This window comes from Prionailurus viverrinus, chromosome A2 (genome assembly GCF_022837055.1).
Source record: "Prionailurus viverrinus isolate Anna chromosome A2, UM_Priviv_1.0, whole genome shotgun sequence".
Classification (NCBI taxonomy): domain Eukaryota; kingdom Metazoa; phylum Chordata; class Mammalia; order Carnivora; family Felidae; genus Prionailurus; species Prionailurus viverrinus.
This window is the reverse complement of record NC_062562.1, coordinates 61,093,667-61,116,168: the sequence shown is the minus strand read 5'-3', so window position 1 is coordinate 61,116,168 and position 22,502 is coordinate 61,093,667. Positions and strand designations below refer to the sequence as shown.

The 22,502-nt window shown below is 55.4% G+C and overlaps 3 protein-coding genes across 4 annotated transcripts in view; all 3 read left to right on the top strand.

Moving 5' to 3' along the window:
• The first annotated feature begins 997 nt into the window (after positions 1-997).
• Positions 998-3,543, top strand: TMED4 (transmembrane p24 trafficking protein 4). The gene is made up of 5 exons (XM_047848792.1): positions 998-1,253; positions 1,373-1,473; positions 1,637-1,762; positions 2,017-2,163; positions 2,537-3,543. Exons 1-5 carry the CDS (start codon positions 1,013-1,015, stop codon positions 2,684-2,686), a joined length of 765 nt encoding a protein of 254 aa, XP_047704748.1. The 5' UTR covers positions 998-1,012; the 3' UTR covers positions 2,687-3,543.
• A 2,409-nt stretch (positions 3,544-5,952) lies between these two features.
• On the top strand, positions 5,953-13,650 carry DDX56 (DEAD-box helicase 56). Of its 2 annotated transcripts, XM_047848790.1 has the most exons (14): positions 5,953-6,110; positions 6,199-6,360; positions 6,803-6,963; positions 7,113-7,283; positions 7,401-7,491; positions 8,011-8,255; positions 8,562-8,681; positions 9,166-9,279; positions 9,355-9,449; positions 10,513-10,586; positions 10,720-10,809; positions 10,954-11,059; positions 12,932-13,008; positions 13,318-13,650. In XM_047848790.1, the coding sequence occupies exons 1-14, from the start codon at positions 6,051-6,053 to the stop codon at positions 13,393-13,395; spliced, it is 1,644 nt and encodes a 547-aa protein (XP_047704746.1). In that variant the 5' UTR covers positions 5,953-6,050; the 3' UTR covers positions 13,396-13,650. The 2 variants fall into 2 exon arrangements, with proteins under 2 accessions (XP_047704746.1, XP_047704747.1); XM_047848791.1 differs by lacking the exons at positions 10,513-10,586; positions 10,720-10,809; positions 10,954-11,059; positions 12,932-13,008; positions 13,318-13,650 and adding an exon at positions 10,308-10,456.
• A 118-nt stretch (positions 13,651-13,768) lies between these two features.
• Positions 13,769-22,502, top strand: part of NPC1L1 (NPC1 like intracellular cholesterol transporter 1) — a 29,394-nt gene continuing 20,660 nt past the window's right edge. Inside the window, exon 1 of the mRNA XM_047848787.1 lies at positions 13,769-17,495. The gene's annotated coding sequence lies outside the window, so the exon portion shown is untranslated. The remainder of the gene's footprint in view (positions 17,496-22,502) is intronic.

The window sequence follows — 22,502 nt, the reverse complement described above, 5'->3', positions numbered from 1 at the left end:
GCAGGGAGAGTCCTGTAACCCGAAGCCTGGCCCGAGATTTGACCGGAGGTCAGACTGCCCAACGTGGCCAGAGTGTGTTCACTGTCCGTTCCATTAGACAGAAGTGAGCCACATACTATATTTAAAAACCTGGAGGTTTCATGCCAAACCCAAATTTCCAGGTTCAGAAGAAGAGAGATTTAAAAAGAGTCTTTGGGTCCTCCCCCACTAGAGCTGCCTGGGAGGCCCTGCCTTGCCGACCGCGTTCTTTAATCCCCAGATCCCCAGGAGTGTTGCTGCCCAGCTCGGCAAGAACGGTATTGCAGGGTTTCTTTGTGTTTAGCAGGAAGGCGCTCAGCACAACCGCGCTAGGCCCCAGGTGTACCTCCCAGCGGCCCGACAGCCCGAATCCAGGTCACGCACGTCCCAAATCTTCACCTTGGGGACAGCGAGCAGTCCACAGGCTGAGAAAGCCACGGGGACTGCGGGTACAAAACGAGGCCGTCGCCACATCTCACCCCGCAGGCCCAGGGTCCAGTAAAATCTTGACTAAGGGACCCTTGTCGCCATCAGTCCCCGTACCGGTCAACGTGGTCTCCCCCGCACCCGCTCAGCCAGTGTCTCCGACGCAAGGGTCGGTAAACGTCGGCACAACCGCGGGTCACGCCAGAGCCCCACTAGCTCCAGCCGCCCCTACCCTTTCCCCCGCGCGGGACGGGGCCCCAGCCCCTTCCCCGGGGCCGGGCCCTTGGCCAGTGCTCACGACGTCCCCCCACGCAGGCGGGACCCGACGCCAGGCGAAGAGTCGGGGAGCGAGCGAATCAGCGCGCGAGCGCTCCGACCCCGGCTGCGCAGCGTCTCTTGGAAGTGGGGCGCAGGAGGGCGTGCTAGGTAGATGTCGAGGAGAGCAACATCTCCGGGTAAGCGGGAAGGGGCCCCGGCGTCCCCCGCATGCGCATTCTCCTCTTCGGCCGTGCTGCACGGCCTGGAAGACCCGCGGACCCGGACGGGCGCAGGGCCGGCGTCACAGCGCATGCGCACTTTGCGTCTGGCCCCGCTGCGGCGCCGGGACTGGGGCGCAGGCGCGCGCATGCGCGGCGGGCCGAGGGCGTTCGTTGGCAGGTGTCGGGGCGGGTGGCGGCGGGCGATGGGACGACCGGCGCTGCTGCTGCTCGCGCTGTGCGCAGCTGGCGCCCGGGGCCTCTACTTCCACATCGGCGAGACCGAGAAGCGCTGCTTCATCGAGGAGATCCCCGACGAGACCATGGTCATCGGTCAGGCGGGGCAAGGGAGGACAGGGCCCTGCGTGTCCCCCAGACGCGGTCACGGCGCCCCGCGGAGCGTGGGAGTCGCGCGGAGCAGGCGGGTCGTGACGGCTCTGTCTGCTCCGCAGGGAACTACCGCACCCAGATGTGGGACAAGCAGAAGGAAGTCTTTCTGCCCTCGACCCCGGGCCTGGGCATGCACGTGGAGGTGAAGGATCCCGAAGGCAAGGTAGGGCCCCCGCTGGCCGTGCTCAGGCTGGGGCAGGGGCGCTTTGCAGACTCCGTCGGGCTTCCTTCGCTAGAGCTGTCTGGGACGCGCGGAGCTCAGAGGACGTGAGCGTGCCCTGGGACAGGTGACAGTACAGGTAGGGGCTCTCTCTGTCCTGTTGCAGGTGGTGCTGTCCCGGCAGTATGGCTCGGAGGGCCGCTTCACCTTTACTTCCCACACTCCTGGTGACCACCAGATCTGCCTGCATTCCAACTCCACCAGGATGTCCCTCTTTGCTGGCGGCAGACTGGTAAGAGAATGTTCTCTTTGGCCACAGAATCTTGAGTTTGATTTTGTCAAGTTTTGAGTTCATGATCATTGTTGTTTGTGACACTTTGTGACACGGTCACAGGGAGACAGACGTAGCACTCCTATCCCACAGCCAGGAACCAGAGGAGGTTCTGTAGCTTGGAACAGAGTCGGAGGCCCCCTGGGCTCAGACACTGTAACCTCAGAGGGTTTCTGACCTTAGGACCCTGGGGCACTCACCCCGTGTCTTTGTAGCGTGTGCACCTAGACATCCAGGGTGGGGAGCATGCCAACAACTACCCCGAGATTGCCGCCAAGGATAAACTGACAGAACTGCAGCTCCGAGCTCGACAGCTGCTTGATCAGGTGGAGCAGATCCAGAAGGAGCAGGATTACCAGAGGGTAAGCACGTGACTGTACTGGGACATGGCTGCTGACCTTTGTACCCTCTGTGCCTACTGAAGTTTCTGCCTGGGGCCTCTCCTACTTGGGGGATCAGCTGACACGGGGGAGTATCGGTCTCCATAGCCATCTTCAAGCTTTGTAGACCAAGGAAAGAGAGGACAGTCCCCAGTCTAGCAGTAGCTGTTGCCCGCCCAGCAGGGATGTTTGCGGAGGGCAGCATGCCACCCTGGGGCCACTGCCAGTGGGATCAGGGGCGGTATTTCAAAAGGCACTTGGTCCTGAAGTTCACTCCTGTGCAGGAGGGAGGAGCCTAACAATAGCCAGCAACGTTTCCCCTGTGCCTCTAACCCACCTCTGTTGTCTCGCGCAGTATCGTGAGGAGCGCTTCCGTCTTACCAGCGAGAGCACCAACCAGAGGGTCCTGTGGTGGTCAATTGCTCAGACGGTCATCCTCATCCTCACTGGAATCTGGCAGATGCGTCACCTCAAAAGCTTCTTTGAGGCCAAGAAGCTGGTGTAGTATCCTCTCCGTCCGATCCTCCTCCACATCAATTTTTGGTACTTTCCCCACCTGATAACTTCTCCACCTGGATTTTGAGGGAAAAAAATGAAAAAAGACCACAAGCCACATTGTTTCCATGGCAACAAAGCATTCACGTCAGCCACTTGTGCACACTGGTTCTCAAGGACCCAGGACATTGGTCTGAGTTTCCAAAGGTCCATTTGGGGTCTGTTTGGAGTCGGAACTGACCCGGGACTTAGTCTTGGGTCTTTTATATCCAGGGATTCCCCCCCATCCTGGCACAAAAAGAGCAAGTGAAAAAGTGTCTGCTACCCCTTTAATTTCTCTCTTTCTATTTCTGCAGTAGGCAGCTGAAACGCCCGGCCAGGGGCGGCCCTGCCTCCCTATTCCCTTGTTAGTCCTGGGTTTGCTCAGTGGCTTTGTGAATGTAAATAAGGGGCAGAGGCCTCAGAGAATTGCAATGTTTTTCTATATATTAGAACTATTTTTTGATAAATTATATATATTTTACTTCCTAGTTGAAGTGTTCCTGCCTGTGTTTGACTAGGTGAAAACACCCATGCAGCTTCCCCTACGCTGTTTCTCCGAACAGTTTTAAGGGCCGCAGCAGCTCACAGACATCATAGGTGCTCTCACGGCCTCCCCAGGCGGCCGGGCAGAGACTTCCCTGAGGCACCCGCGATTTCCATCACGCAGGGTCTCTGAGAGTGAGGCAGTCACAGAGCTAGCACCGGCGGGGCCCTCGTACCCTCTTCTTTTCACTTTGATTTAAGCCGTGGTAAATATTTTTTTCGCAGGAGCCACGTTTGGTTCTTCACACAGATTTTTCCAGTGAAATAAAATGTGTTGTAGTAGCTGTGTTTGAAATGAAGTAAGAGGTGGTGAGCAGAGGGGAGGTGCGAAAGGAAGTGGAAGAAAGGCCCTTGGCCTTGCTGGCTCCCGTGCTGTCCCACAGTGGGCTTCATTGTGGCCTCATTCTGCAGGGGTTTGGCCGGATGGGTGTCCATGGGTGTGGGACGGACAGGGCAGTTGCTCAGCCACTCCAGAGGTCGGCCACGCAGGCCCATCAGCAGGGAATCGCGCAAGCAGATGAACTACCTGTTTCTTAGCCCCTGGAATCTTTTACAGATCTTAGTACACTGTCCCCCTGTTGTAGTAAACTTGCCCATTCTTGGCTTTTTCTTTCATGGTTTTATTACATGCATTTGTTCATTTAACATATTATTTGACCCACAGAACTAAATCTTTTTCTCTGCATCCCATACTATTCCACATGTGTTCATGTTTTTAATCATAAAAACACATGCAAGTTTGTTTTCTAGGCTTTGTCATTCAATATGTGTAAGCATATTTAAAATTAAGTGTTTCTCCTGTTTCTGATTCTGGATGGTTGTGTAACAGTCCAGTAAGTGAACTACTGTAACTGACTTCTCTAAAATTTCTTTGAATACTTAAATTTAGTTTTCAATTTTTAAAAAAATATTTACTTATTTTGGGGAGAGTGCCAGCAGGGGTGGAACAGGGAGAGGGACAGAGGATCCAAAGTGGGCTCTGTACTGATAGGCTGACAGCAGCAAGCCCAGTGTCGAGCTATAAACTCACAAACTGCGAGATCATGTCCTGAGCCAAAGTCAGGTGTTCAACCAACTGAGCCCCCCAGGTGCTCCTAGTTTAAAATTTTCTTAGGTGAGAATTAACACAGGGAAAAAGAGGTGGCCCTGGAACTTGTTAGCCACGCGGACCTCTGGCTTGGGGCGCCTGGGGATTAAGGGCTGTGGCCGGGACTGTGGCTGTTCTGCTGGAGCCCGGGCTGAGGGAGGGCAGAAGACTACAGCTAAGAACCAGAGCAGGCTTCCAGTCTGTCCACTACAGACACAGTCAAGTGGATCTTGGTTATGCCAGTAGGTCTGTGAGTTCTGGGTTTCTTCTGTGAGGTTTTGAAAGGAAGGGGCATGGACCACTGATGGGGCAGGTCAATGAAAGATGATGGGCCAGCAAGTGGTGGCTGTGGAGAGGAGGATCTTCGTGCTGGTGTGTGACATTCACATACCTTGTGGTCTATGAAAGGTTTTTTGTTTTTTGGGGTTTTTTTTAGAAAACAAGTTTGGCTAGATTCAGGGAAATCTGATTTATTCACAATACTACCCTGATTACATTCTGAAATTCTTCCTTTCTTAGTATGACATCCCTAACCACAAAAAAACGGTAGGGGGAGAAGCCTGGTCTCCAGCTCTGGGCAAAGGAAAATGAAGGTTGCTATTAACTAGGAAGATTATTTTGGGTTATCTGGGTGAGTCCAGCGGCATCACAAGGTTCACTGAAAGTGGAGGCAAAAGACAGCCATGAGACGTGAGGACTCAACCCTCCATTGCTGGCGCTGAGGATGAAGGAAGTGGACCCCCAGGCAAGCAGGGCAAAGCAAATAATTATTTGAGTCTGCAGAAGCAAATGCAGTGTTGCCAAACTTATTTCAGCCTGGTGAGACCTCGTAAAAGCGAACTACAGAACCATAGGACAATAGTTGTGTTGTTTTATGCTGCTAAGTTTATGCTGATTTGTTACAGCAGCAGTAGGGAATACAGGTGGCCACCGAGAATCCTTATTTTTAACCACGTTGTGCAGGTAACTGATGGGTAGCCACATTCGGGAACTCCAGGCCGGCCGACCTTCCTCTCTCTCATGCTAGTTGTTTTTCCAGCCCTCATCCCAGTACGGCCTAGGTGCTGCAGCCTGTCTGTCCTATGGAGTGCCTCGGGGCCCTGAGCCCTTGTGCTGGTGCATGCAGGGTCACCTGTTTTCTCTGCAAGCCTCCACCCCCTGCTCGGTTCCCACTGCAGCCTGGACTCCACGGACGCCGCAGGTGCCGAGAAGGTGGCCTCAAGCGCGGCGGCCCGGGGGCAGGCGAGGCGCACACACCGCGACCCGGGGGCGGGTTCGGGGGGCCCCCTCCCCGGCGGGGGGGGGGGTGCACACAGGCAGGCCCCGACGCTAGTCTCTCGGTGGAGGCAGTGCGGGCGGGACTCCTAGGGCGAGGCTGACAGAGGCAGCGCTAACTGAAGGTGGACCCACAGGCAACGACTGCGGACAGGAGGCGGGTCCGGGCCCTTGGTGGGCGGGCGGAGGCGGGCACCGAGAAAACCCCACCGGCGTCCACGCAGCCCCGCCTCCGTCGCCGGAACACCCGCCGGGCCGGGCCTGAGGATGAGGCTCCGCCTGCGACCCCGGACCCTGCGCACGGCCGCAGCCGCACAGCCCAGCCGGAACGCCGGAAACCCAGGCCGCAGAACTTCCGGGGGGTGTGGCCCATGCGCAGTCGCGCTCTGACTGCGGTGCGTTTGCGCTGGCGTCGCAGAGAGGCGGCATGGCGGACCCAGAGCTGCTGGGCTTCGAGCACATGGGTCTGGACCCCCGGCTCCTGCAGGTACCAGGGAGGGCTGAGGAGCCGGGCCGACGGGGCGGGGGCGGCCACAGCGCCGCGCGCCGCCTGAGCCGCGCCTCGTGTCTCCTAGGCCGTCGCCGACCTGGGCTGGTCGCGCCCCACGCTGATCCAGGAAAAGGCCATCCCGCTGGCCCTGGAGGGGAAGGACCTCCTGGCTCGGGCGCGCACGGGCTCGGGGAAGACGGCCGCTTACGCCATTCCGATGTTGCAGCTGCTGCTCCACAGGAAGGCGGTGGGTCGGGGCGGGAGCCCGGGGGGCGGGAGGGGCGAGCCTGGTGCTGGTCCGCGCACTGGGCTGCAACCGAGGTTGCCTGGCCCCGGCCCAGGCGCTGCCAGCGTTGTTCTTTGCGTAGAGATTGCATCACACTCCCTTCTCTGTGCCATGGAGAGCGGGTACTTTTCCCGGTTCTGCTTAACTCACGTGAACCTCTAGCGTTTAAGTAACTTTGTAACCGCAAAGTAAGTTGCCGTTTGTGAGGGTCGGCGCCTGCGGAAAGAGCATTCCGTTCTGAGAAGAATACAAGTGAGCGAGGGCTTGATGAGGACACAGCCAGGTGGTTATGGGGAAGCCCCCACGGTTGGGTCAGATTGCCCGGAAGAGACGGAGGGAAAGCGTCCGATGGCTCTGCGGCCGCGGGCTGGCCCGCTGAAGTCCGACGTTTGTGCTCTTGCAGACTGGCCCCGCGGTAGAGCAGGCTGTGAGAGGGCTCGTGCTGGTGCCCACCAAGGAGCTGGCGCGGCAGGCCCGGTCCATGGTTCAGCAGCTGGCTGCCTACTGCGCTCGGGACATCCGGGTGGCGGATGTCTCCGCTGCTGAAGACTCAGCCTCTCAGAGGTAGGTGAGAGCAGCAGGGCCGTGGAGGAATGAAGGGCATGGGCCTGGGGGGGGTTGGGGGGGGGTTATGCAGTCATGAGGAGGAGCAGGCAGGGGTGAGGCCCCAGCTGCGCTCTTCTCTCCCATACTGAGGTGTTGCCTGCCTGCAGAGCTGTGCTGATGGAGAAGCCCGATATAGTAGTGGGGACCCCGTCTCGAATCTTAAACCACTTGCAGCAAGACAGCTTGACCCTGCGAGACTCCCTGGAGCTGCTGGTGGTGGATGAGGCTGACCTTCTCTTCTCCTTTGGTTTTGAGGAGGAACTCAAGAGTCTGCTCTGGTAAGGAGGATGCGTGGGGTGGGAACAGGCTCCAGGGCCTGGAGCAGGGGGCAGGAGCTTCACCTGCTACACTTGGTGGCTCGGAGCTGGAGTCTGACAGGTTCTGCTTTGTTCCAGTCACTTGCCCCGGATTTATCAGGCTTTTCTGATGTCAGCTACTTTCAACGAGGACGTGCAGGCCCTCAAGGAGCTGGTATTGCATAACCCGGTAAGGGCCCTGCAGTACCAGCTGGAGCCGCTGATGTGAAACTCCCTTCTCCAAGGAGCTCTTTGGTATCTCGGGTGGGACGGTTGTTAGGGCGTGAGCCTCTCTGGTTCTGAGGCGCTAGAGGCTGGTGGTTGTTAACACGCTGTCTGCTACAGACAACCACGCGGATGTCCACTGGGGTGGTTCAAGGTATGAGCAGGGACCCCCAAGGGTCAGAAAGGCTGCTTTGAGCAGCATGGCCGAAGCTCTCACCTTACGTGAGCTGGACTCTTCTGAAAGGTCACTGCCGTAGGGCTTTCCTCCTGAGGGCCATTCCTCATGTTGTGTTTCTCTGTCACGTGCCTCTAGCGCATCGTAGTCTTGTGTCCTCCACCCATACGACGGTTAGGGTGCATTGAATTGTCATGGCGCCCAGATGAAGGGGACGCAGGGTGCCCTGGCTCACACTTTTGTGCCCTGGTTGGCCAGCAGCTTGCGGTAGCTGACCTGACCGCGGGCCACGGGGCCGTCTTCCCGTAGGTTACTCTCAAGCTGCAGGAGTCCCAGCTGCCAGGGCCAGACCAGTTAAAGCAGTTTCAGGTGGTCTGTGAGACCGAGGAGGACAAGTTCCTGCTGCTGTACGCCCTGCTCAAGCTCTCGCTGATCCGGGGCAAGTCCCTGCTGTTTGTCAACACGCTGGAGAGGAGTTACAGGCTGCGCCTGTTCCTGGAGCAGTTTGGCATCCCCGCCTGTGTGCTCAACGGGGAGCTGCCACTGCGCTCCAGGTGGGCCACGCCACCCCCCAACTGAGATGCACCCGAGGGGGTTGGTGGGGGTGGGCGCGGCTGGTGTTCTCTTTTAAGCACAAAGTAGAGGCCTGGCTGTGGGCCTGACTGATCTTCGCTGACTTTCCCTGTCACAACTCCTGCCGTCGCTTTGTCTTCAGCTGAGTCTGTTGAGGCACAACGGTTGAGCAGGAACAGAGTTGGAGAGGAGGAAAGTGTCAGGGTGGTGGTTACGATGATGTCAGGGTGGGAGGGGGACTCCAGCTGCCTCCTGGGCCCGACGCTTCCTCTGCCCTCGGGCCACAGGTGCCACATCATCTCACAGTTCAACCAAGGCTTCTATGACTGTGTCATAGCGACCGACACCGAAGTTCTGGGAGCCCCGGTTAAGGGCAAGCGTCGAGGCAAGGGCCCCAAGGGAGACAGGTGAGTGCTGGTCTCTTCCCAGCCCCTGCAGGGAGTCTGGCGTTCAGGCCTGCGGGTCCACAGAAGAGGGGTGAAGGGTGTACCTGCACACGCCCCAGGGCAGCGGTAAGGGCCAAACTTGGCTTGTTGGTGGGCCGTCCTGTGCTGGGTGTGCGTCTGTGATGGGTGAGGAGCAGGTTCCCCAAGGGAACGTGAGCCTAACAGACTCCAGGTGTGGCTCTCGGATCGATTTGTGATGCTGTGAGTCTGCTCCTCCCCGCCCCCCCCCCACCCCTGCGCTGAGGTCAGGGTGAAAGGTTTGGCCGCCGCCACTACCCCAGGTCCTGAAACGGTACCAATTCTAGGGTTTTAAACCCATTAGGGTTTTATGGTTTCTTATCAGGCTTTATTGAGAGATGTTGTGAATTAAAAGGCTTGAGAGGCTGGAGATCGCTGGTCTGGAGGGAGGAGGAGGTCAGTCTGACACTGGGATGTCTCCCCACAGGGCTTCTGATCCGGAGGCTGGCGTGGCCCGGGGCATAGACTTCCACCACGTGTGCGCTGTGCTCAACTTTGATCTGCCCCCTACCCCTGAAGCCTACATTCATCGGGCTGGCAGGTAGGAGAGCTGGGGCGTGGCGAGCAGGCAGTGGGCCTCGGGCTGGAGATTGATGCCGGCCACGTGTCCTTGCAGGACGGCGCGTGCCAACAACCCAGGCATGGTTTTGACCTTCGTGCTGCCCGCTGAGCAGTCGCACCTGGACACGATCGAGGAGCTTCTCTGTGGAGGTGAGAGCCCAGCCCTCCTCTCCAGCCACACCTCAGACGCAGTGGTGGGGATGGCAGCGGGGACACCAGCGTGGGCAGTAGCACCCCTGCTCGGCCCTGCTCTGCTCGGCCCTGCCCTGCCCCTCCCTCCTGCTCCACCTTCTCACACTCAGGGTGGCAGGCGGCATCCCCCACAAATGATTAAGCCGAGGTCCAGAGCTGTCGGGCAGGTGGTCAGAGTCACGTTTATTGTCTGATTCAAGGGGCAGAAGGGCCAAGGGAGGGGAGGGGGTTTGGAGAAAAGGGAGGGGGCTGGTGGTGTCCCAGGAGAGGACTTTGGGAGAGGAGGCTACGCGGGGTGTCCTTCCCTGACCCCCAGGTAGCCCAACCGTGGTCTGGGCTCCTCTGTGTCTTCGAGGTTACGTTGCAGCAGCGTAGCTGGCATCTTTCCAGGCCGAGGGGCAGGCCGTGCAAGGGGCGTGGCTGGGGCTGCCCTCCAGCCAGGAGGTTCTGGGAGGAGGTCCGGACAGGGCTTCTGTGCAGTCTCATTGCTGCCTGTGTTGGGGGTGCGGGAAAGACACCATTCACCACGTGGCATTAAGCCTGTGGGCTCGTGCAGAAGATGGGCTGGGGCACCGCTTGGCAGGCGTGCAAGGGGTGCGTTGTGCCCTGGCTTCTTCAGCTGGGACGCTGGTTTGTCACGGACGCTGAGTGTCCCAGCGTGGCCATTCCTGCTCAGAACAGGGCGTGGCTGCAGGTGGTGGTGTTCTGTGCTGCCCTTTGCCGTACTTTTGCTGCTCTTATGGCGAGAGTGGGTAGGTGGGCAGGTTGCGAGGCTGAGGATGTGTCTGGCACCCAGGGGATGATGGGTTGTCCCAGCCACAGTGTCCTGGAGCAGCTGTCGTGGGCCATCCACAAGACTCCGGTTTCTCGCTGCACATGAACGTCACAGGGAAGCAGTGGGCTGGGCTCTGGGCTGCTTCGCCCCAGGGAGGGGTTACAAGGGGCTCTGAGCAGGTGACCCCCCAGTAGACCCACCCTGAACCTTCAGCCCAGGGGACCCTCTGTGCTGTTCTCTCCGCAGAGAATGAGGCCCCTGTCCTGCTTCCCTACCAGTTCCGCATGGAGGAGATCGAGGCCTTCCGGTATCGCTGCAGGGTGAGTGGAACGTGGGGTGGGGGGAGGGGAGGTCTGTTCCTCAGGGACCTGGGTCAGACCCCTGCTGCTGAACCCCGGGCACGAGGGAGGATTGGGCAGCCTCGCCGTCCTGACCTCTGGTGTGCACACCCAGGACGCCATGCGCTCAGTGACAAAACAGGCCATCCGAGAGGCAAGGTTGAAGGAGATCAAGGAGGAACTTCTGCATTCAGAGAGGCTCAAGGTGAGGGCCAGTGGGGGGGGGGGGGGGACTCGGCCTCTGTGGGGGACACATGTGGCTCTGAGCAGGGAGCACGTGGGGTGCAGCTGCTCACAGGAGGGCCTCAGAAGGAAGAGCGAGCCTGCTGTTCGCCTGTGTTCCCTGCAGACATACTTCGAAGACAACCCCCGGGACCTCCAGCTGCTGCGGCATGATCTGCCTTTGCACCCTGCTGTGGTGAAGCCCCACCTGGGCCATGTCCCTGACTACCTAGGTGAGCGCGTACCCCTGTGTGGGCGGGGACAGGGACCCCACGCTGCAGGCACTGGCAGAGGCCGCACCGAGGCCCAGCAGCACCATCCCAGCCGCTGGTTATGTAGCAGGGCCAGTGTGGAAGGGGGTCATGGCAGGCGGTGAAGCGGGGGTGGGGGATTGGGGAACAGGCCTGTCTGAGCCTCATGGGGACCAGAGATTCCCAGGTTACCGTCATGTCAGGAATGGACCATGAGTTCGGCTTCTGGGGTACAGTCAAGGCCAAAATTCAACCAGGTGGTCCAAGTGTCTAGTTTTCTTTGTGCAGCCGTAATCCTGGTAATGGTGTCCGGTGTGTGGTGTCTCTGGTAACAAGCACATGTGTTTTTGTGCTGAACTTGCTGAAGACGGGTTAAGGGGGAAGGGCCAGTAAGAGTTGGCCCTCTCAAGCCCGTGGGTGTGTAGGAGAGGCTTGGGCCAGCAGCACAGAAGGATTCAGAACACGGGAAGGTGCCACAGAGACTGGTGGAGCAGGTTCCCCAGGACTGACCTGGAGGGACTGGTGGGGGCCAGGTTCTCTAAAGACTGGAGGGACTGGTGGGGGCCGAATTCCCCAGGACTGATCTGGAGGGATTGGTGGGGGCTGAGTTCCCCAGGACTGACCTTCAGGGATTGGTGGGGGCCAGGTTCCCCAAGGACTGACCTGGAGACGTTGGTGAAGGCCAGGTTCCCCAAGGACTGACCTGGAGAGATTGGTGGGGGCCAGGTTCCCCAAGAACTGCACTGGAAGGACCGAATTCCCCAGGCCTGATCTGGAGGGACTGGTGGGGGCCAGGTTCTCCAAAGACTGGAGGGATTGGTGGGGGCCAAGTTCCCCAGGACTGACCTTCAGGGATTGGTGAGGGCCGGGTTCCCCAAGGACTGACGAGGCATTCGTGGGGGTCGGGTTCCCCAAGGACTGACCTGGAGGGATTGGTGGGGGCCAAGTTCCCCAAGGACTGACCTGGAGGGACTGGTGGGGGCTGGGTTCCCCAAAGACTGACTTGGAGAGATTGGTGGGGCCCGGGTTCCCAAGGACTGAACTGGAGGGATTGGTGGGGGCCAGGTTCCCCAGGACTGACCCGGAGGGATTGGTGGCGGCCAGGTTCCCCAAGGACTGACCTGGAGAGATTGGTGTGGTAGGGTTTCCCAGGACTGACCTGGAGGGATTGGTGGGGGCCGGGTTCCCCAGGACTGACCTGGAGGGACTGGTGGGGGCCAGGTCCCCAAGGACTGACCTGGAGGGACAGGGAGAAGGGGGTGAGGGAACCCTGTCCTGCATCCCACAGGAGCAAAGTCTTTGGTAAGAGTGTGTGGCGGGGAGCCTAGGGGACCAGGTGAGGTGGGAGAGGGCGGCAGTGGGATGTGGAGGCCTGTGGGGATTGGGTGGGTGCCCTGCCAAGGTCAGGTGGTGGTGAGGTCAGAGGCCAAGGATCACAGCAGTGGCAGCAGTGACCATGTGGCCTGGTGGTGTAGGAAGGATGTGGGGGAAGGGCTCTGCTTGGGTATGAATTTGTAATAACAGACCACATGTGAAGAAGTTACACGTGGGCTTTTTTTGTTTCAGAAGTATCTTTTTTTGCCTTAAAAATGCATGTGATTTTATCTTTCTGCCACGTTCTTAACGCAGCAAACAAACACCGTCGGGGAGGGACTTAACCTGTGTCTTTGCAATCTCGCCCCAGAACACAGCCACCCTCGCAGCCCTGGGCACGTGGCGGGAGGCAGTGGGGGCTCCTGGGCCCCTTGGACATAGGGGCAGATTGGAGCCAGCCCGCTGGTCACTGGGGGAGTGGGTGGGCAGGTGGGCTACGTGCAGGGGTGGTGGCAGCCATGGGGTCTATGTGTCTTTTAGTCCCTCCTGCTCTGCGTGGTCTCGTCCACCCTCCCAAGAAGCGGAAGAAGCTGGCCTCTAAGAAGGCCAAGGTCAAGGTAAGTTTTCTGGGTCCTTGGTGATGCTGCAGGGCTCTCCTACCTCGTTCCGTTGTCCTAGGGGTGTGCGTGTCCCTTGCTCTTGGGAAGTGGGGGAAGGGCCCTGAGAACTCGGCCCATGCTCTTGGGCTGCGGGTTAGTCGTGGGGGCAGACACTCCCTGGGCTGGTTGCCAGTGGCTTCAAGAACACACGAGGGTCTGCTCTGCCCCTGCTGCCCACCCTGTCTAGCGGGGACCACGCCTCCCATCTCTCCCAGTCTGTCTCCGCTGAACCCAATTTCCTGGCTAACCTGTGACTTTGCCCCGCAGAAGGCACGGACCCGGAACCCACTGCGCAGCTTCAGGCACAGAGAGGAGAGACGTAGGCCCACCGCTGTGCCTCCCTGAGGCTGTGCGTGCAGCCTCTGGTCTTGGGGATGCGTTCTGGGGCTGAGCAGGGAGCGGAGGCCAGTTTCCCGCCCTGGATGGTCTGGATGGTGGGGCAGGCAGCGCCGTGGTGGTGCTGGTTCCTGGTGCCACCAGGCTGGCACTTTGTTCCTCGACAGAATAAGGATTCTGGCTGGCCTGGCCTGTGCTTTCTCTCTGTGTGAAGTTATGCTCATCCCTGGAAACCTTGGGAATTAAACCGCATCCAGGAGACGGCGTCTGGCTCTCTGCCTACTGCCTGTGGTACCTGCCCGGCCAGCAGAGGTCAGCCGTGCGGCGCTGTGACCCACCTCGCCTGGGTCTCTGGCCCAACCACTGCCGCGCCCAGGACTTGGGATGACCTTGCTCCCCTGGAGCACCACAAGGAGGCGGGCCTTCCCAGCCGTGAGCCCCACAGCTCCCCCTCCAAGCCTGGGTGCGTTGTAAATGCCTCCTGGAGGCAGGGAGCCCAGGGAGTTGTCACGGGTGTGTGCATGTGCAGCGTTCCAGGCTCTCCACCCAGCCTGAAGGCCCCAGAAGGAGCAGATCCCAGCGTCTGCTGCTGTCCAAAGGCAGGGGTCTCCCTCGTGTCGTGTCTTGGTGTGACTGTCACCTGCTGTGGGCCTTGTGAGGCCGGGCTGGTTGGGAGAGAACATAGGGCAGCGAGGAAGCTGTGTCTTTGCTTCCTGTGAGGGTGTAGTGGCGCTTGGGTTTGCTGGGGCTTGACCTTTCCTGCTGCTGTTGCATTTGAGGGTTTCTGAGGTGTGCTGGTGGGGCTCTGCGAGTGAGCGTGGGGGGCCACTGGGGTTCCAACAGGCCTGAAGCTGCTTTATGAGGCGGGGAGGAGCCGAGGCCTGGCCCTGAGCACAGGAGGGCCCTGGGTGTTCCGGGCTGCCTACGAGGGCACAGCAGCCTTCTCCCCAAGGTTCCCTGTCCCTCTGACCCTACCACCTCCACATGCTCCTGGCCAGTGAGCTTGCAGCCTGGATCCAGGTACAGGAGGGTTTGGGTCCAAGGGGACTGCCCTGGGCCTGGTCCCCACTTGGAGACAGAGCTGAGGCTGTACACCTGTTGTCTTCAACAAGCTCTGGAGAAGGCCGGTCCCCATTCCCGGGTGGGAAGTAGGGTTCAGAAGTTCCCGGCGCACTGAGCTCACGGGGCAAGTGAGGGCTGGTGGATGGGATGTGGGCCCTGTGCTGGCCCAGCGGCCACCCCAGTGGAGGAGCAGCTGGCCTGGCCAGCACTCTCACCACCATGGGGCAGGTGCCGTCTGAGGCACGTGGGAGCTGGGCTGTGCCGATGCACCCCTCCCTGAGCTAGAATGTCAGCCAGCTGGGGCAGTGGAGAGAGTGGGGCATCCCTGCACCCTGACGCCACAGAGGGTCATCTAGTCCCCACCCCACCCTGGGGATAGGCCTTGCTGTGTCCATTTACTTAATTTACATGTGGGGAAACTTAATTTACATTCTGGGGCTAGACTTGTCCATCCAATGTGTGTCCAAACCAGAGTCGGACAGGCCCTAGGGATGTGGGCGTGTGGGCGGACACCCTGGACCTAGAAGGGGTGGGGTGGGGTGAGCCTGCTATAAGCCTGAAGCATAAGGCTCACAGCCGAAAGGTCGGCAGAGTGCAGGGACCATGTCACCCCAAGCCGGCAGAGTCACACCCACACGGACGCCTGAGTGGGTGCTTCTGGGAGGTGGGAATCTGCTCTTCACTGCACCCGAGCCGCAAACTACACACTTGCTGGGACCTGCCAGGTGCAGGGTGGGTGGGGGGCTGGGTAGCGCACTGACTGAGACAGACCTGACTGGAAACAGCCTGTGGGATCCTGACGCATCTGAGGGCGAAAAGAAAACAAAGTGGTGTCTTCCAAATAGGGAAAGGCTGAGGAAGTAATTTATTTCTGAGATAAGAGTCCTGTGCTAAGTGCTGAGAAGGTGGAGGGAGGAACAGGTGGTTTTGGAGCAGAGGAGCGTCCGGATCAGATAGCCGAGGGGCCGTGGAGATAAAGGACGGAAGAACACTGTGCTCCTAGAAACCTCTGGACCCAGAGTGTTTCCAGCTAACTGATACCCATCTGCCGCGGGCCAGTGACTCAGGGGAACGCGTTCCAGGCACTTTGGTCCCTAGGGGCAGGGTCCCTGAGAGGTAGGGGCAGTCCAGTGGGGTACGTGCAGGGAGGCGCCCCTGCCAAATGCTGGCCTCTGTCCTGCAGGAGGAAGTGCTGGGGTGCCCTGTTTCTGTCTGTCACAGCAATTTGTGCATGCACAAGGGGGTGGTGCTCACGCACCTGCGTGGGGAGTGGGCCAGGCACCACTGGACAGATGCCTCTCCGGACATTAGAGTTCAGTGTCTGCTCGCCCACGAGCCCACCAGCAGTCTGTCCACTGAGCAGAGTGGGCACATAGGCAGGGGCTCTTTGTGACACTGCGGTGCGCCGGCCCAGCTGGCTTCCAGGGGGGGACCTCACCTCTCTTGGTTTCCCCCTGCGTCTCTGTGAGTGGAGTGAAGTGACCCATCCAAGTGTTCCTGTGTGGGACATGCCCACGGGGGCTCTGCTCACAGCACCCCTCCCCTAACTTCTGCGGACACCTGAGGCACAGGCTTCCCCTTACGATGCAGGGATGCAGGTCTGAGCCAGCAGGTCTCGGGCAGGGCCTGGGGCTCTGTGTTCCTCACGACCTTCCTGCCAGGGGAGGCTGATTGTGCTGGGCTCAAGACCCCTTGAGAGGTGAGCTTTCATGTCTATGCACCTATCCCATTCTATAGATGGGGAAACTGAGGCTCAGAGAAAAGCCAGGCCAGTGGCACCTGGCTGAGGGACAGACTGGGCTGGTGTTGGGATCTGCGGACCCCACTCTGGAACCCCAGGTGAGAGAGCTCAGGTTGAGTCCTGTCCCATCCCTTGTCGAGCCTGATCATCTGTAACATACGTGATGAGGGCTGTCACTTTTTAGCATAAGTGTGTCCCATGCAATGTGTGTGATCTACAAAATTATCCATTGTCTGAAATTCAGATCTATGTGGCTGACTTTTTTTTTTGAATTTTTAAAAAAATTTTATTTATGAGAGATTGAACACAAGCAGGGGAGGGGCAGAGAGAGGGAGACACAGAATCTGAAGCAGGCTCCAGCTGTCAGCACAGAGCCCAACGTGGGGCTTGAACTCATGAACCATGAGATCGTGACCTGAGTCAAAGTTGGATGCTTAACCAACTGAGCCATGCAGGTGCCCTTGACCTTCTTTTCTAAATTTGGAAGTTCCCTTGCTGGAGCACAGCCTTGTCCAGCAAGCCCTCCTGACTCCCCGCCTGAGCTGGCCACCCTCCTCTGTGTCTCTAGTACGGACTTGGCCGTCCTGCTGTCCACCTTGGGATGCGAGACCCAGAGGTAGGGGCTCGACTAAGGGACTGTCCTGGTGCCAGAGGCTCCTGACTGTTTACAATGAAAAGTGAAAGGAAAGGATGTACCGACTGGGCTGGACTCTGCCCTCTGACACAGCGGGTTGGACGCACCTTGTGTGTCCCCTCCGTGACTCAGGGCGGAGACCATGGGGCTGCCCCAGCCTGGGGCTGGCTGCCAAGCTGTTGGGTATCTATCTAGTGACGTCAGGCCCACCCCCGCCTGCCCTTGCCCATTCCCTGGGTGGGGGCTGTGGGACCCCTGGCTGGTGACCTGCTTCAGGTCCCTTTGCCGCCCAACTCAGCTCCAGATTAGAAAGTGCAGGGGCAGTGCCAACAGAGACCACTATGAAAGGGCTACCGTGAAGTTGCCTAGCCAGCTCCAAGGGCTGGGAAGGACACGAGGAGCCACATGCTTGTCAAGTAGAGACTAGGCATCAGGGGTCAGCTTTCCGGGCCTTGTCCCCACTCAGCCCGGGTGCCTGAACTCCAAGCCCTGTTTGGTGGTCTGACTTCTGTGTTCTCAGCCCTGCCCACATCTTGTCACGTTAACATCTAACGTCTTCTTTTGCCAGATCCTGGAGATGGGCCAGGGGTGCCCATGGAGGCAGCAGTGAGGGATGGATTGTCCTAGCTGCCCGTCCAGGGAGTCCTCAGGAAGGACCTGAGGTCTGTCCATGTAAGGGTTCTATAAAGCAGATAGCTGGCCTCGCTGCTGGCCCTTCCCCACGTCAGCAGTGGCCTTGGAGGAGTGGGCTCCCTCCTGAGATGCTGGTGGCTGCCCCATGGGCAAGTGGGAACAAAAGAGCAGACAGCTTGAGCTCTCAAGCTTCTGCAGCTGTCAGTCCTGACTGCTGCTGAGCTCCGGGGACAAAGGATCTAATCTGTCCACTGAAACGTCTTGATGGGACCCTTATGTGTGTTCAGGATCCCTGTACCCAGGAACCAGGAAGTCAGCCTCCAGGAGCAGGACACACACAGAGAAGGCAGCCAACCAAGTGCCATGCTGGGTGGAGCAGGGGAAGCCCGCTGGAGTCTGGGTGGTGGGTTGTTTTGTTTGTTTAATTTTTTTTAACGTTTATTTATTATCGAGAGACAGAGTGTGGGCAGGGGAGGGGCAGAGAGAGAGGGAGACACAGAATCTGAAGCAGGCTCCAGGCTCCGAGCTGTCAGCACAGAGCCCGACGTGGGGCTCAAACTCACAGACTGAGATCATGACCTGAGCTGAAGTCGGATGCTCAACCGACTGAACCCCCCCCCCCCCCAGGGGCCCCTTGTCTGTTTTTAAGTTGGGTGAGTTCCTTGGTTATTTTAGGAGTTCTTTATATATTCCAGATACTGATTCCTTATCAGATATGTTTCTGATACTTTGCAAATGTTTTCTCCCATTCTGTGGGTTACCATTGCACTCTCTTGATGGTGTCCTTCGATGCACAAAGGACTTCAACTTTGATGAATTCTAATTTATTTACTGTTCCTTTGGCCTGTGCTTTTGCTATAGCATCAGAACCATCGCTGAATTCAACATCGTGAAGAATTTTCTCTAAATTTTCTTCTAAGAGTTTTATAGGGGGAAGCTTGGGTGGCTCAGTTAGTTAAGCATCCAACTTTGGCTCAGCTCATGATCTCACAGTTCAGGGGTTCAAGCCCCACGTCCGGCTCTGTGCTGACAACTCAGAGCCTGGAGCCTGCTTTAGATTTTGTGTCTCCTTCTGTCTCTCTGCCCCTCCCCCTCTCACTCGTGCTCACTCGCTCTCTCAAAAATAAACACTAAAAGAAAATTTTAAAAAGTTTTATACTTTTACCTCTTGAGAGTTTGGTCCATTTTTTTTTTTTTAAGTTTATTCATTTTGAGAGACAGTGTGAGTGGGAGAGGGGCAAAGAGAGAGAGAATCCCAATCAGGGTCTGCACTGTTAGCGTGGAGCCTGATGCAGGGCTCAATCTCATGAACCTCGAGATCATGATCTGAACCGAAAGCAAGAGTCAGATGCTTAACCAGCTAAGGCACCTAGGCGTCCCTGGTCTCCTTTTTAAAACTGTTGATTTACTTTGGAGAAAGAGGGAGTCAGTGGAAAAGGGGCAGACAAAGGGAGACAGAATTCCAAGTAGGCCCCACACTGTCAGCACAGACCCTGACACAGGCTTCAAACCCACAAACTGCAACATTGTGATCTGAGCCGAAATTGGATGCTTAAGCTACTACTGAGCCACCAGGCACACCAATTTGGTGTATTTTGAGTTAGTTTTTGTGTACGGTGACAGGTAAGGGTCCAACCTTACTCTTTTGCATGTGGACATCCAGCTTTCCCTGCACCATGCGATGGAAAGCCTGTCCCTGGTCTATACATCCGTCCTTCCTCCAGTACCACACTCGTCTTGAGGACTGTGACTTTGTAGGCATTGTTGAAACAGGAAGTGTTAGTTTTCCAACTTTGCTCTTTTTGTCAAGATTGTTTGGATATTTGGGGCCCCTCAAGTATCGTATGCATTTCTGCAAAGGTGTCGTTGGGATTCTGATAGGAATCACACTGAATCTGTAGATTGCTTTGGGGTAGTATGGACATCTCGGCAACACGAGCTCTACTGGTTCACGAACCTGAGATGTCCTTCCCTCCTTTGTGTCTCCTTTCATCTCTCTGCAATGTTTGGTAGTTTTCAGCGTACAAGTCCACCACTGCCTTGGATTTATCCCTGAGCAGTGTATTCTTTTTGAGCCTATTGCAAATGGAATTCTTTTATTAATTCTCTTTTCAGATTGCTCATTGTTTGTGTGTGAAAATGCAGCTGATTTTTGTGTAACTGATTTTTTATCCTGCCCTTTGCTGAACTCATTTATCCTGCCCTAGTAACTTTCTTGTAGCTTCTTCGAGATTTTCTACATATAGGATGATGTAACCTGTGAATAGAGATAGTTTTACTTCATTTTCTCCAGTTTGGACGCCTTCTGTTTCTTTTTCTTGTCTACTTGATCAGACTGGAACATCCAGGATGATGTCAAATAGCAGTGCTGAGAGGCATCCTTGGCTTGTTCCTGGTCTTGGGGAAACGTTCAGCTGCTCATCATGGTGTGTGATGTTTGCTCTGGGATTTTCATGGATGTCCTTTATCATGTTAAAGAAGTTCACTTCTATTCCTGATGTTTTTGATGACAAAAAGGTGTTTGATTTTGTCAGATAGCTTGTGTGCGTCATCTGAGAGAACCATGTGGCTTTTCCCCTTTGTTCTAGTAAGGTGACAATGTCATACTGATTGATTTCCTTATGTTGAACTGTCTTCGCATTCATGGGATGAATTCCGCTTCGTCATGACATACAATCCTCTCAACATGCTATTGGATTTGGTTTGCTAGTTCTTTGTTGATGATTTTTGCGTCTGTATTTATAAGGGATCTTGATCTAATGTTCTTTTCTTGTAATGTTTTTGTCTGGCTTTGGTATCAGTGTAATGCTGGCCTCATAGAATGCATTAGAAAGTGTTCCCTCCTCCTCAGTTTGTTGGAACAGTTTAAGTAGGATTGGTGATAATTCTTTTCGAGGGAGGGGCAGAGAGAGAGAGAGAAGGAGACACAGAATCCAAAGCAGGCTCCAGGCTCCAAGCTGTCAGCACAGAGCCTGACACAGAGCTTGCACTGCAGGCCACAAGATCATGACCTGAGCTGAAGTCGGATGCTCAACCCACTGAGCCACCCAGGTGCCCCTGTTGTTGTTTTATCAACATTTCTGAGGGGAATCAAGAGCTTGGATGGGGTGCCTGGGTGGCTCAGTAGATTGAGCACTTCGGCTCAGGTTATGATCTCACGGTCCGTGGGTTCAAACCCCACGTCAGGCTCTGTGCTGACAGCTCAGAGCCTGGAGCCTGCTTTGGATTCTGTGTCTCCATCTCTCTCTGCTCCTCTCCTGCTTGTGCTCTCTCAAAAATAAATAAGTGTTTAAGAATTTTTAAAAACAAAATGTTTTTTAAAAAAAGACTAAGGCATTTTAAAGAATGATAAGCTTATGTTTGGGGGCACACACTATAAAGGTGTAATTTTGCATTAACTGCAAGAGGTGGGGACAGAGTTATAAAGAAGCAGAGGTTTTGTATATTACTTGCAATTAATCTGGGATAAATTCAAATCTGTTATAATTTTAGAATGTTAAATGTAATCCCCATGGCAACCACAAAGAAAACAGCTATGGAATGTACACAGAAGAAAATGAGAGAGGAATTTAAACATTTCACTATAAAATAAGAAAATGAAGGACAAAAAGCTACAGGATATATGAAAAACAAATGACACAAGGGCAGAAGTAAGTCCCTCCTTTTTAAATTACTAAATTTAAAGTAACTACTTTCAATGTAAATGAGTTAAACTCTTCCATGAAACATCAAAAGTTGGCAGAATGGGTAAGAAAACCCGATCCAGCCCTGTGCTGTCTACAAGAGACTCCCGTGCAATTCAAATACACCCACAGGTTGAAAGTGACAAGATGGAGAATGATATTCCATGCAAATGAAAGAAAGGAAGGGTGCCTATAGGCATCGGTATACTGTTACAGTATACCATACTATGTATATCAGTATACTGATAGCACACAAAATAGGCTCTACATCAAAAAGATTATAAGAGACAAAGAAGGACATTGTATATTAATAAAAAGGTCAGTACAGGAAAAGTGTGTGTAAACATTTTATGCACCTAATGACAGACCATCAAAATCTATGAAGGGAAAATTAATAGAATTGAAAGGAGAATTAGGAATTCCTACAGCAAGAGTAAGAGAGTCCATGGCTCCATCTCTCGATAATGGATAGGACACCCAGACATAAGTAAGGAAATAGCACGAACAACACAATAACCCAACTGGATCTAATGGACAAATACAAAGCACTCTGCCTGCCAGCAATAAAATACACATTTTTCTCAAATATACATGCAGTTAGTCCAAAAATTAAATCTCCACATTTAAGAAATAATTATCATCGGACATATATTCTCTGATCACAACTGGATAAAGTTAGAAAGCAGAAACAAAACTGTAAAGCTCAAACTTGTAGAAATTATACATCACGCTCATAAAAACATCACGCAATGGCCCAAGGAATAAATCACAAAAGACGTCAGAAAATACTTAAGGATGAATGAAAATGAAAACACAGCATACCAGAACTTAACAGCATGCAGTGAAAGCAGTTACTGAGGGGGAAAGTTACGATTCATAAATGTTTACATTTTTAAAAAGATCTCAAATCATCATCCTACCTCTACAACTTAAGGTGCTAGAAAAAGAGGAAGAAACAAAACTCAAAGCTAGCAGGATGAAGGAAATCATAAAGATCAACGAAACAGTGGGAAAACAGCAAAGAAAATTAATGAACCCTAAAGTTGGTTCTTCAAAAAGATCAACAACATTGACAAACCTCTAGCTAGGTTGACTAAAGAAAGAAGCCTCCAATGACTAAAGTCAAATGAAATCCGGGACAAATACTGCCAATTCTACAGATATATAGTGTTAATAATAGAGCACAGTGAACAATTGTGTGGCAACAAATTGAGTAACCCAGATAAAGTAGATTCCTAGAAACACAAAACCTATCAAGACGGAATCACGAAAGATTAGACAATCTGAATAGACCTCCATTGCAAGGAGATTGAAGCATTAATAAAAAATCTTGGGCCGCCTTGGGGGCTCAGTCGCTTAAGCA

Bases quoted from the DNA above. Each gene is read 5' to 3' on its own strand.
- TMED4 (XM_047848792.1), top strand. From the start codon at position 1,013: ATGCGCACTTTGCGTCTGGCCCCGCTGCGGCGCCGGGACTGGGGCGCA. The intron at 1,474-1,636 runs GTAGGGCCCCCG...GTCCTGTTGCAG, and splicing joins TGAAGGATCCCGAAGGCAAG to GTGGTGCTGTCCCGGCAGTA. The intron at 1,763-2,016 runs GTAAGAGAATGT...GTGTCTTTGTAG, and splicing joins TCTTTGCTGGCGGCAGACTG to CGTGTGCACCTAGACATCCA.
- DDX56 (XM_047848790.1), top strand. From the start codon at position 6,051: ATGGCGGACCCAGAGCTGCTGGGCTTCGAGCACATGGGTCTGGACCCC. The intron at 7,492-8,010 runs GTAAGGGCCCTG...GTCTTCCCGTAG, and splicing joins AGCTGGTATTGCATAACCCG to GTTACTCTCAAGCTGCAGGA. The intron at 9,450-10,512 runs GTGAGAGCCCAG...TTCTCTCCGCAG, and splicing joins CGAGGAGCTTCTCTGTGGAG to AGAATGAGGCCCCTGTCCTG.